At 30.4% G+C, this 13,486-nt stretch overlaps 2 protein-coding genes across 2 annotated transcripts in view; one reads left to right on the top strand and one right to left on the bottom strand.

Annotated features, from left to right (window-relative positions):
- LOC107016282 overlaps positions 1-3,897 on the bottom strand; it is a 7,633-nt gene extending 3,736 nt beyond the window's left edge. The window contains exons 1-4 of the mRNA XM_015216776.2: positions 3,619-3,897; positions 2,388-2,539; positions 1,400-1,503; positions 1,239-1,299 (exon numbers count right to left, since the gene is read on the bottom strand). Of these exons, the coding sequence (XP_015072262.1) occupies positions 1,239-1,299; positions 1,400-1,503; positions 2,388-2,539; positions 3,619-3,748 (447 nt within the window). The 5' untranslated portion in view covers positions 3,749-3,897. The remainder of the gene's footprint in view (positions 1-1,238; positions 1,300-1,399; positions 1,504-2,387; positions 2,540-3,618) is intronic.
- Positions 3,898-9,375: 5,478 nt separating this feature from the next.
- LOC107018347 overlaps positions 9,376-13,486 on the top strand; it is a 14,905-nt gene continuing 10,794 nt past the window's right edge. Inside the window, exons 1-5 of the mRNA XM_015218810.2 lie at positions 9,376-9,519; positions 11,819-12,030; positions 12,833-12,969; positions 13,078-13,188; positions 13,272-13,373. Of these exons, the coding sequence (XP_015074296.1) occupies positions 9,507-9,519; positions 11,819-12,030; positions 12,833-12,969; positions 13,078-13,188; positions 13,272-13,373 (575 nt within the window). The 5' untranslated portion in view covers positions 9,376-9,506. The remainder of the gene's footprint in view (positions 9,520-11,818; positions 12,031-12,832; positions 12,970-13,077; positions 13,189-13,271; positions 13,374-13,486) is intronic.

Below are 13,486 nucleotides of genomic sequence, written 5' to 3'. Positions count from 1 at the left end.
AAGAGTGAGGCATCACAGAAGAAAATAATCTGTGAGGAAAAATAGAGAGTGTGAGCGGTATTGTAGTGAGGTGGAAAAATCAAAAGAGTGTTATTTCTTTTGAATGTGTAGTGGTCTTTGGAGTTTTACTCAGACATACAAGTGTAAAATCCTTACTATAGTGATATTCGTTGCTCCTCTCGGGTCGTGGTTTTTCCCTTATTTAGGAGGGTTTCCACGTAAAATCTTGGTGTCATTATTTCTCTTTTATTCTCGTTGATTAACCGTATTGTTGTGTTCCGCATTTGTTGCCTTTATTACCGCAAATATTATTTCTGTTACGGATTTATTCCCAACAGGTTTCTAGGTCAACTTGTACGCACCTCGACTAATTTCACGGGATACCTGCTACCTCCCACAAACATAGGTACCGGTAACTCTATCCACCAAGGTTTGGACAAAATGGAAAAAAAATCACCTAGCTTTTTTGTCTCCGTTGGGAATTGAACCTAAGGCCTCATAATTCTCAACCCTCTTCATCAACCACTAGGCTACACCCTTGGGTGCAGCTAAGAAAAAACTCTTTTTTGTAGAAATAAACTTTTGGTGGTTCCTTTGGTGTTTGATGCAGTTTGGGCAAACATTCTAGGAACTACTTTTGATCGGTAAAGAAAATTGATGATAAAGATGTACATATCTATATAATATAGAAAGGAAAAAGAAAGAAATAAAGATTTTTCCTTTATCTAATGTGTTGTCTCATTGTAGTAATTATCTTTTTCAATTGGGAGATATGGTTGTGTGGACTATAGTTTATTCATGGAGATTCCATAACTATTACAAAAATGGAAAATTGACACAATTGACATTTTTTTTTAATTGGAAGCAGCTACTAATTCATGATATGGCATGTATAGAATCAAAACTTCGTTCTAGATTCTATGAGAATTTCTACGTAAGACTTTTGTATAATATTCCCGTAATCAATACGCTTGCACTACAACAAAGCCCTATAGCTCAAACTAGCGAGTTATTAATTGCTTTCTTATAAATATTAACTATTAGTTAACCAAACTAAAAAAATTGATAGGTCACTCCAGCACATATATTGATGGATTGATTTCACCTCTTCCTCTTTAGAGCAGATCAATTGTCAGGCAAGTTGAAAGGTGCACCACCAAACCAAACAAGGATCGTTAACTTGGAAATGTTTACTTGGCATCGGAAGTATAGAAAGAAAAGAAAAAGAAAAATCTAACCTCCAGATAGAGACGAACAATTTGGACACATTTTGAAATTCCGAATGTCTCATCAACGAATCTGCAGAAGAAGCAGTGCGAAGAAAGAGATTTCAGCTTCCAAAGAAAAGTAAGGGACACAGCAGCATGCAAGCAAAGATAAGTAGAAGTATAACACAGACCTCATTGCAGAGTCTAAATCAATGCCACTAGGCATCTGAGCTGCTTTTGACCATTGTTGCTCAGACTCATATAATTCTGCGAGTTTTTCCCGAATGATCAACACCTGAAAAGATGGGATTTTGTTTCAGAAACAGGCAGTAAAAACATAAAAGATCAAAGAACCTGTATGTGGAGATCTCTGGATGACAACAGACAATATGCTGAGTTCCAATTTTGATCTTCATTTGTACCATTTTCTCAAAACTAAAATACTCAAGACACACATCAAATTTTAAGATGAGTATGATTTCCGGAAGAACTTATTAATCGCAAGATAAACAAATAATTTTGTGACTTTGGCGCTAGCCCACCACTCTCACAAAATTCAGTTCTTAAAATCACTTCCATCGAAAAGGAATCAAAGGTATGCAAAAGTTCCATTCAATACCAACTCAAAAAATTCACTTCATAATAAACAACCCCATGGTCCCAATATGGGTTGTGGCCCATGTATTGAGTTCCTGGTACTACACTCAAATTCTTTTCTAGCCTATTATTTTAACTGGTTTTAATAAAAATAAAGATGCTAACTTTAATGGTCAATTAGAAAGAGATTACTTTCTGAAAGACATGATTTCAATCGTTAAAACAGGCCTTCTCTTTAGGTGGCAGAGATGTTGTCATGCTGATTCAATAGTTCTCTCTCTAAATACCATGTTCCTCTCTATATTTTTTCTTGATAGAGCATTCTTGCTGTTCTCTTATGAAGTTCTAAGAAATGAAATTACAAACATCCAAATGCTACACCCTTACAAATACATATGCACCACCTGATGCAACAGACAAAACAAAATAAGAAACAATTCAAACTGATGCTAGTGTCATTCTGAAGCACCAAATTTTAGAGCTATATAAGGCATTAATGTAAGTCCAATTATCGTTCCGTATAGGCTGCAAAAGAGTTGTCAAGAATCTCACAAGAAACAAAATAGAAACATCAAAGCATACTTGTTCTTCAGAGGACACCACACGAGGCTGTATCTGGTTGAGAGTATAGTGTGCTACTTCCTTTTGAACATCAGGTTCCAATCTATCGAATTCCTGGGCAAATGTCTGCAATAGCTGTCTATATACCACCAAGGCCACGTCATCCGATAGCACTGCATAATGTACATAATCTCAATCAAACAACAACGGCTCAACCCCAAATTAGTTAGAATCTGACTATAAATATTATATAGATTTCAGCTGAGAAATATACAACGTGAATATAAAATAAACAGAAAAATTATGATTAGACAGCTGGATGGTAATTGCACTGCATAGTCATACACAATCTCAATCAAAAAGTGGCTCAATCGCAAACCAGCTGAAATCTGACTGTTAAATCGTCTATACCTATTATTACAGCTAGACATATACAACATAAAAAATAAAACAAGTAGCAAAATTATGATAGATAGTAACTACACTGCATAACCGTACAGTCTCAATCAAACAACGGCTCAATCTCAAACCAGTTAGTATCTGACTATATAAATCATCTATATCTATTTCAACCGAGAAATATACAACATGAACATAAAATTAACAGAAAATTGTGATGAAATAGTTACTGCGATGCATAATCACACACAATCTCAATCAAACAGCGGCTCAATCCCAAACTAGTAAGAATATGACTATATAAAAATCTTCTATATCTATTTCAGCTGAGAGACATAAAACATGAATGCAAATAAATAGCAAAATTATGATGAGATAGTAACTGAACTGCATAATCGTAAATACACTTAAATCAAAACAACCGCTCAATCTCAAACCAGTTAGAATCCAACTATATATATCTTCTATATCTATTCCAGATGAGAAATATACAACACGAAAATATATTAACAGCAAAATTATAATGAGGCAGTAACTGCACTGCATAACCGTACACAATCTCAACCAACCAATGGCTCAATCTCAAATCAGTTAGAATGTGATTATATAAATCTTCTAACATATATTTCAACTGAGAAATATAAAACATGAACATAAAATTAACAGCAAAACTGTGATGAGATTATAACTGGCGCGACATAATTGTACACAATCTCAATCAAACAACCTCTCAATCTCAAACCAGTTAAAATTTGACTATATAAATCTTCAAACATCTATTTCAGCTGAGAATTATAGAACATGAACAAAAAATTAACAGCGAAATTATGATGAAACAACGAGAAAAACTTACTGTAATCGATGAATTGCTTGGCTTGTTGGATATCGCTTGATGCGAGAACGGTGGAGAGAATGTGCTTGTACTGTTCGATTTTCTGGCGTCGGTCGCTGTTCGAAGAGGCACTAGCGAATGCACTCTCCATTGCGATTTCGGGTTTATCTCTGAGCTAATCTTCTCGAATACGTGATTTGAAGTGTCTCGTCGAGTTCATTTTCGAAGCGTTAATGGAGCTTATGAACCAAATTTTTGGTCTATAAATTTGAAAGTCGATTATTACCCGCTTGTGGTATATGCGCTGGGACACTCCGAACATGAAATATCAATAAAAAAGAAGTGATAAAATTATTATTCCCGTTCAATATATTATCACCTAAATTTATTGAAAATCAAATTACAATCTAACAAGTCAATCACAATTTCACAGCATTAACTTGTTGTTTTTTGAGTATCGAATAAATAATTTGTCAATGGTAGTAAATTAATAGTCTATTAAAAATGATCATACTTATATTCTTACTGTAAATATATAAAGTACATATTATTAATTCTAAATTTTTGTTTGGTGTTAAAATAATAAGTTATTATATAGGTGAATATTTACTAAATAAATATTCATGTGCATGCATTTTGATAAGATTAGTCCTTCATATATATCTTTTTTAATTATGATTCATAACAATAGAATACTAATCTCTCTCTCTATATATATATATATATATTTTGAATATGAAAAAATTGAGCACAAAATAGTTAAATATGCCCATCATATCATAATTATTAATTTAATATCGAACTAGCTATTAATCAATTAACCGAATAATACATTTAAAGTCATGTAATAAGTCAAATTATTAAGAATAATTATTCACCTAGTGTCCTAGTCCATTCAATAAATAATCCTTATGACATCGTTTGAATTATTGAAAAAATTTAAGAAAAAAATAAAGACTTCATTAAAGATGTGATACGGGAGGAATCAACTCATTAAAGATTAAACAATTTTGAATTATTCACCCATTTAGTAAGAATATGATGGTGCAATATATTTAGTATTATTCTATACTAGTGAATTTGTTCGCGCTTTGCGCGATAACAAAAAATTTAAAATCAAATATTTTTATTTTTATTTTAATATTTGAATATCAAAAATATTTTAAGGATAGTTTATAGTTTTCAAATTCAAATAGATTGATTTCAAATTTTAGTTATTACTAAATTGCAAATTAAATAATGTAACAATAACGATGTTGTATAAACTTTTTGTTATTAATTATAGTCGTAATTTAAAATTACAAAATATATATAATATTAAATATATTATAGGAAGTGTTTGACTTTTAAAAGGAAATAAAAAGAGATAATTTCACAAAAGACATTTACGTATAAATATGAAATAAATTTTATTTTGATAAAAAAAAATTATTTTAATCATATTTTAGAGTTATAATTGAAGATTGATATCTATAAAAATAAAAAAGTGGCCGATAAAAGAATGATGTAATATGGTCAAATTATCACTTGTCTTTATTGTCAATTTTTTAATTCTTTTTCCTTATTTTGGTTTATAATATTCACAAAAAAACATATAAAATATCTTATTTATCTTTCTCCTTACTATTATTACAATCTATTAAATATTTTTCATCTCTCCTAATCATACTATTATAATTTATTATTTTTTTCTACATTTTAATTTTTAAAATAATAATCTTATTTATCTCTCCTCTTTATCATCAAAAATAAATATTTTTTCCTTAATCCTTTTCTTTCTTTTGATTCATAAAATTTGAAGAAATTTTTTTTAAAATATTATTATTATTAAAAAAGTTTTTAAATTTTTTTTTCTCTTGATCCGTAAAATATGTAAATAAATAAATAAAATTTTTCTTTGATGAAGAGTCATAATTATTAATTTTTTCTCTTTTTGTTGACTTTTAGTTTTATTTTTTAGTTTATATTTTATGATTAACAACTCAAAAGAAGTTATAACAGTATCTAATTTAGCTTTTCTTTAAAATATAGTTATAGTACTCTTCTTATATTATGATTACAATAAATATATTTATCTTATTTATCTCTCTTGTTATTATTACTACAATTTATTGTTTTTCATCATTTCTCATCATTGCTATAATTTAATATTTTTTCTTAAATTAGATTTTTTACCCTCTACATTTTTATAATTTTTAAAAATAAAAAATCTTATTTATCTCTCCTCCTCATTATCATAATTTATAATTATTGTTGAAGAAAAATTTTTCTTTAAAGTTTTTTATTGATCTATAACATCAGTAAAAAAAAAACAATTTAAATACCTTAATTGTCCTCCTCACATTACTATAATTTACACTTTTTCTTGAATCCTTTTTTTTTTCCTTCTATTTTAAAAAAAAGATTATAGAATAATATTATTCATTTTTCTTCCTTTATGTACATGCTTAATTTTGTTACTATTCTCTTTTACTCTTCTTAAACGTTGTAAATTTTAAATTATAATTTTAATTCTAATATAGTAATCTTAGATTTTGTTTGTCAAAGTAATTCCTTATAATTTTAATTCTAATGTAGTAATCTTAGATTTTGTTTGTCAAAGTAATTCCTAATTTACATTTTTTTGTTATGATTTACTAAATTCATTTTTGATTTACAAATTGAGAAATTATGATTATCTTAATGCTTTGAAGACACGTGATAGCTTAAAAAGATGTGATATTTTTCTCATCTCAAAATAATTAATATAATTTGTATTCATATGTTATAATAGTAAACTTTTTTTCTGGCTTTTTTTTTTGTATAAAGGATTCAACTTTATTAATATGAGCATTCTGATAAAGTTTGTTTATGGTTTTTTTTTTTTTGTATAAAGGATTCAACTTTATTACTATGAGCATTCTGATAAAGTTTGTTTATAAAGTTTTTCCCAAATTTGTTATGTGCATTTTGATAAAGTATATAATGCCTCAAATTATTAGTTTCTTCAAATACTTTACATTCTTTGTGTAATTGGAGTTGTATCTCTCTCTCTATATATATATTTATCTCTCTCTCTCTCTCTCTCTCTATATATATATATATATATTATATTAATCTCTTTAGTATTACCATAATTAATTATTCTTATTCACAAAAAGCTCCTTTTTTCTTAATTGTTTTCTTTCTTTTAATTTATAAAATTTGAAGAAAAACGTAATTTCTGTTAATATTCATATTCTCTCTTTTAAAAAAAATAAGTTCACTGGATAAAAATAATGTATCTCTTGATTTTTAAATATTTTTCTCCTTTATATTTTATGTTAAAAAAACTCAAAAGGAGTTATCCATTTTCTTGATTTTTAAATATTTTTTTTATTTATATTTTATGTTAAAAGCTCAAAGGAAATTATAAAATAGTATCTAATTTTATATATGTCATAATTATAGTACTCATATTCTGATTATAATAAATATGTTTACCTTATTTATCTGTCTTTCTTACTATTACTATAATTTATTGCTTTCATCTCTCCTCATCATAATTGTAATTTAATATTTTTTCTTAAATTAGTCTTTTTATGAGAAAATCTTATTTATCTCTCTTCCTTATTGTCATAATTTACTATTATTATTGAAATTTGTTTTTGTCTTTACAATTTTTTTCTTTTGATCTATAAAATCAGTGAAATAAAATTCAAGTATCATGTTTGTCTCTCTCTCCCTAGTCCCAGCGGCACTACAAGTTGTCACTTTTTCTTAAATTCCTCTCTAATGTATTATACTTTTAAAAAAAACTAAATTTATTAAAAATTTTATTCTAATTTACTTTTTAATATAGTTATCTCACATTTATAATATGATATTACATTTCAAAAAATAAAAATAATATATATATATATATATATATATATAATTTTTTTCTATTTAAAATGTTATATAATAAAGAAGAAAGAGAGAGAAGTAGTTACTAGAAAAAATAATTTAAAATAACATTTTTACATTTTTTTTAACGTTTTTACATTTGTTTTCCTTTCTTGTTTTTATTTTTATTGTATGTAATTACTTAAAAAAAAATCTTTCCTTTTTTCTTCCTTACCTCCCTTTTATTGTTTTCACTACTATATATCTTATTCCTTTTATCTTGCAATGTCCTGTCTCATCTCTTTAATTTTTTAAGAATTATATCACACTAAATTTATTCTATGCTATTGAAAAAACCTACTTCTATCTTCTTCTTTTTATCTTGCTATTTCTTGCCTCATCTTTTTCTTCATTCTTCATTTGTGAAAAAGAAAAAGAATAAAATTAGAGAACTATGCTTCATGGTGACATCATTTTTACGATTTACAAACTGAAAGTTAGAGGACATTTAGATGTTTCTCGATCTTTGGTATATTGAATTTCTAAATAAGATTTCATTGTACAATTTTGATAGATCCGTTGATATAATTTTCATTGGCATAAAATGATTAAACTCGCACTGGTATATTCTAATGAATTCATTTATACAACAAATCAAAATTTTGATTTACCTGAAGCAGTAAATCTTCTTGTGGAATGATTTTTCAATTTTGTCAATTTACCTCTATATCCTCTTGTCTGACTTCATTTGTACAAACAAATAAATTTTTTATTAATTTGAGGCAGTAAAACTTTTCAAAAATTCAATTACCTGGAGTAGTATATCTTCTATTGCAATAATTCTTCCATTTCGTCAACTTACTTTTCGATTACGTGCTCTCATGCATAATTTCATTTGTATAGACAAATCAAAATTCTTGATTTACATGAGGTAGTACTATTATTTTTTGGCAATGAAATTGGAATTTTGTTGATTACTTTCAGATTATGTGCTTTTCTATTTTATACTTTTTATTTGATTGTAATAAGTTCTTGACAACCGATACTAACTTTTCATACTCCATTACAACAATAAAATAACATTTATGTAAAAACTTTTCATTGCCCTCTTTAATTATAAGTTAATAGATGCATTAGATGTATTTAGTAGATTATTATTTTAAAAAATAAAAAAAAGTTCAAAAAAATGAGAAAAAAATAAATTGAAATGGAGGTCACATAGGTATGCCACATCAGCTTTTCTATATTCAGATTTATATATATATATATATATAGATATAGAATCCTTTTGTTTACTTTTACTTGTCACTTTTTCTAAAATAAATATATATTTTTACTTGTCACTTTGACATACCAAGAAAAGACAATTGTATTTTTTCAGTTTACCATCAATATTAAAGACTCTTTCTTCAATTCATTTTCAAGATTTAATACTACTAAATATCATTCAATCAGGACATTTTGGTCAAATACATTTATAATCATTATCTTGTTTAATGGCTTGTCAAAATATGACAAGTAAAAGTGAATGGATGAAGTAGTAATATTCGTGATGATTCCTGTTTTGATTAGATTTGGAACAATCAAATAGTCCAAATCCATAATGATATTTGTATAGTCTAGATTTCATTTGGAGATATAAATTATAAGTATAAATTATTATTTTTAAAATTAAATTGTTTTTAATTATGAAAATATAAATTTTTAAATACACACTTGGAAAATGTCAAATAAATTGAACGTATACTTTTGATTTTATTGTCAAACAAGCTTTAGTGGTGTTGGGCCAAAGTAGAAATTCCGGATTGAGTTCCTTTGAAGCAGGCCCAGATCGAGATAAGATCCGGGTCGGGTTGCGAATCCACGTGGCACAATGCACCTTTGCAACTTTTAACATATATTCCACTTCTACCCTTTCACTGGTAGTTCATCAGCTACATATAAACCTCAATACAACTAGAGTATCGACTACTGTCATTTCATCTGTGTGTAGTCACAAAGCACGATCATCACCTGGAAACTGGAAATCGATAGCGGAAACTCTCTCTACCTTCGTAAATACACTGATGGAGAACTCCGGTTAGTTTATCACTGTCCACAAAAATAATCTTAAGATCCCTCGAATTTCACGTCATTCCGATTCAATTTCGTTCGAGTTTCTCCGTTTGATGAAGTTGAAATTTGTTCATAATTCCTTTTTGATTTTATAGTTTCTTAATGTTGTTTGTGTATCGTGTTAATCATGTTAAAATGGTAGGAGCTTGGTGTTGAACTAAGGAGGTTTAGGATTTTGTGAGTAAGTTTGTAGTTTCGTATTGTTTTGAGATTAGACTTTGTTTGGTATAAGCAGAGGGCGAGCATTTTGGTTTAGGATTGTGTTGTATGTGTGTGTACTGGATCAGCCTCTAGTAGGATTCCATGGTTACCACCTAAAATGGCGGTAATCGGGGTTAGAATAGTAGAATCTGATGAGCAAACAGCTCTATTATCAGTTGTTGTTTGGAATTAGATAATAGCTTTCAGTATGGAGTTATCCAAATTGTTTACCTGTTCTCTATCCATTTTTGACCAGTTAGATATCACATTTTACATCTCAGTGCTGATGACATTGAGCCTAGACTTTTTTGACAAAAGTCTAAATATAGCAAACCGCGCTATGCATGTATTAGGAAATAACAATCACAGATAAAATATAATTTCCAGTGACTTGTACACGGGATTGTTGACATGGAAATGTTCTGAGGCCTGAATGAATAGGGGCCAAACAAGGTTGAGAGATTGATTTCATGGAAAAATGTTGCATGTTCTGGCTATTAAACGCTACAACAAGAAAAAAAGATGTTACATGAAAGATAACATTTATGGGTGCATATGAAAGCTGTTACCTTATTGTAGACTTTGTTATGGCCATACCTACATTTTTGGTTTGGTTTTTAAATCGAGTGTCCCTCTCATTAATACTATCAGAACAGCTTATGATAATACATGTCATAACTCTACTATGGGAGTATGATTGATGTAGTTACATGCATATCTGTGGCAATTTTCGATAGAATATTCTTTCAAGAAGCACACATCAACCCACGTGATACAACATAACACTTGTACATGATAATCTGGGATGATATGCTAAGTGCTGCTTAATTTCCAGGTTGTTTTGATTTTCGATGGAAAAAATAATCCATGGTTGCTGTCCAATACTCCAATTTACCATAACATGCTTTGTCATCATTTATCCCCCCCCCCCTCCTCCTGGTCCTGCCCTACTCCGGTCTTTCATTTGTCTGAGTGTCTATTGCATCTAGATCTTATAGCTCTTATGCCAAAAGTTGAGTATCAGAGCTAAATCTCAGCTTGGTATGCAAATCAGGCGGGAAGGGACCTTTCGTACAGTAAGTAATAGAGACAGAAGTATATTCAGCGGAAATTTTTCAACATACCCAAGTTTCAACTCTTCTTGTGGAGATGTATCTGTCAAAAAATTATCTTATCTGTTATTGTGATGCTTGCAGCATGCTTATTAAATCTGAATTGACCAGTTGAGTTATGGCAAGTAAAACTGGAATTACCTTGACATATGGACCTTTTTACTGTATTCTGGTCTAGTGAACCTGATAAGGCACGTATTTTCCATATAAATTCAAGGAGGAAGAAGCGAAGAAAGATAGGAGGAAGATAATGATTTGCATCTTCTCAAATTCTTGGAGGTTTCACCCATGGAGCAATGAGCAGTATCTTACCGTTATTAGGAGTTGTTTGGCAGTTTCTTATGGTTACTACTTACTAGAAGTTATCTATCCTTATACTAAATAGTTATGAACTAGTTATAGTTATCTATTATATAATAGGAGATCTAGGAAATAAGTAGAGGGGTGGTAATATATCTTTTATATGCAAAGGTTGTTCTAAGAGATACGAGATACTTGTCTCTCTTTGTATTTTCTATTGTTCGTCGAGATACGAGATACTTGTATCTGTCTTTGTATTTCCTGTTGTTTTTATTCAGTATTAAACTTCGGGTTCTATCAGAACCTTACAATTCCACAGACCCAAGATGGGTCCCTTTCTTCACTAATGCCATCATGCATATAGGACACATGTATTAAGTTTCCAAGATGATGTTTTAATTGAAGCATGTATGACATCAACGGCTTTTCTTTGTTTCCATTTTCTTTTTTCTTTTAGTCTCAAATGCGGAACATGAACAGTCTCACTTTTTTTTGGTGTCTGTGGGTTGGTGGTGGGGTCACTTTTCTTATAAAGTCTCTTACCTGGGAGTAATGTGCATTAACTCTCTTCAAAGTGCAATTATTTACATAGTAACGGAGTGGTGTTTCAGATTACGTCTTCTTTTGTTTGAACTTGGATATTTCTGTAGGGGACCACCAGGAGATGGTTGTTCCACCAGTTGAAGGTGTTGCTGGTGGTGGGACAGCTTATGGATGGAGTGACACTGGAGTAAATGATCCAAGACCATTAAGGGGTGCAATCGATCCTACAAAAGTTCCATCTTCGGAGTTATTGAATGTGTGGTGCATGCCAAACACTGCTAATGTCGGACCACAAGACATGCCTCGTGATTTAGAATCTGTACGTGTATAATGTATCTGGCGCTACATATGCTGATGATGATATTTCTGTGATACATAAATTTTGTGACCGTTTCAAAACATTAAAATTTTCTTTGTTTGGGAAACATTGAGTCCTCACTATTGAATGTTGGAACTATCAAAAATGTTTGTTATAATTATCTTTTGGGAAGGGGAGCCTTGGTGAAACAGTAAGAGTTGTTTCCGTCTGCCCAGAAGGTCACAGATTAAAGTCATGGATAGAGTCTCCTGCAGAAATATAATATACAGCTGTGTAAAAAAATCCATCCTGGTCTGGTACTTTTTTGGACCCGTGTTCCCAGAAGGTCACGGCTTAAAGCCATGGATACAGTCTTTTGCAGAGATGTAACATACGACTGTGTACAATTAACCCATTGGGTCTGACCATTCTTTTTGGACTCGTGCATAATGAGAGCTTAGTGCACCAAATTGACCTTTTGATTATCGTTTGCCCTTTTAGCTCATTATTAGTGGATGTTATAGTTGAAACTAAATGTTCCCTTGCATTTCATACAGATTATTCCACTTCTGTTCTTTGTTTGTTACTCACTCTTAGCACTCCCTTAGGTTGAATTACTCTTGGAATGTACGGAATGGCCTTTTATTTTTTCTCTCTCTCTCTCTCTTGTGGGGGTTATAGGAAAAACACTAAAGTTTCATATATGCTTATGCATTTGTTGCTTAAAATATTAAATTTCATTATCAAAAGGTTAAGTTTGAAATTCTGTTATCATTCTGGTCGTAAGATTTTCTTGGTATGTGACTCGGAATTTATCTTGTAGATATCACTATTAGCAGCAAGAAATGAAAGAGAAAGCATTCAGATTGCTATAAGCCCAAAAGTTTCTTGGGGTGGATCTGGAATTGCTGGAACTGTGCAGGTTCAGTGTACTGATCTCTGCTCACCCTGTGGTTCTAGGTTTGCCACTACTCTTGTTCTTAGCTTCATTTGCACCTATCTAGGATATGATGTGAAGTTATGGATTCTGTTTTTGGTGAAGCTACTGATGATATTGGTTGATTGCAGATTGGCAGTTGGCCAGTCGCTGACATTGCGCAGAGTGGCACCCGTTTTGGGAGTTCCTGATGCACTTGTTCCACTCGATATGCCTATCTGCCAACTGAACCTTTTTCCTGGGTATAGACATGATACTCCCATTCATATCATTTATGTTGATTAGATTCAAGTCTGAGTCATGATTATTGTGACACGCTTTGCAGAGAAACTACAGTAATTTGGTTATCAATAGACGTCCCGAGTGAACAGACACCAGGGCAATATGAGGGAGAAATCATCATTTCCGCCTCCAAAGCTGAAGCAGAGTGATTGTCTATCCTCTCTACTTCAGTTATATATTTGTATATCAGTTTTGGACATCACAACCAATATTGTCCTGAAGATTCTTTTTTTTTTGGGGGGGAGGGGGGGGGGGGAT

The sequence above is a fragment of the Solanum pennellii genome, chromosome 4 (genome assembly GCF_001406875.1).
Source record: "Solanum pennellii chromosome 4, SPENNV200".
Taxonomy (NCBI): domain Eukaryota; kingdom Viridiplantae; phylum Streptophyta; class Magnoliopsida; order Solanales; family Solanaceae; genus Solanum; species Solanum pennellii.
The sequence above is the reverse complement of the archived record's forward strand: the minus strand, read 5'-3'. Positions and strand labels throughout refer to the sequence as shown.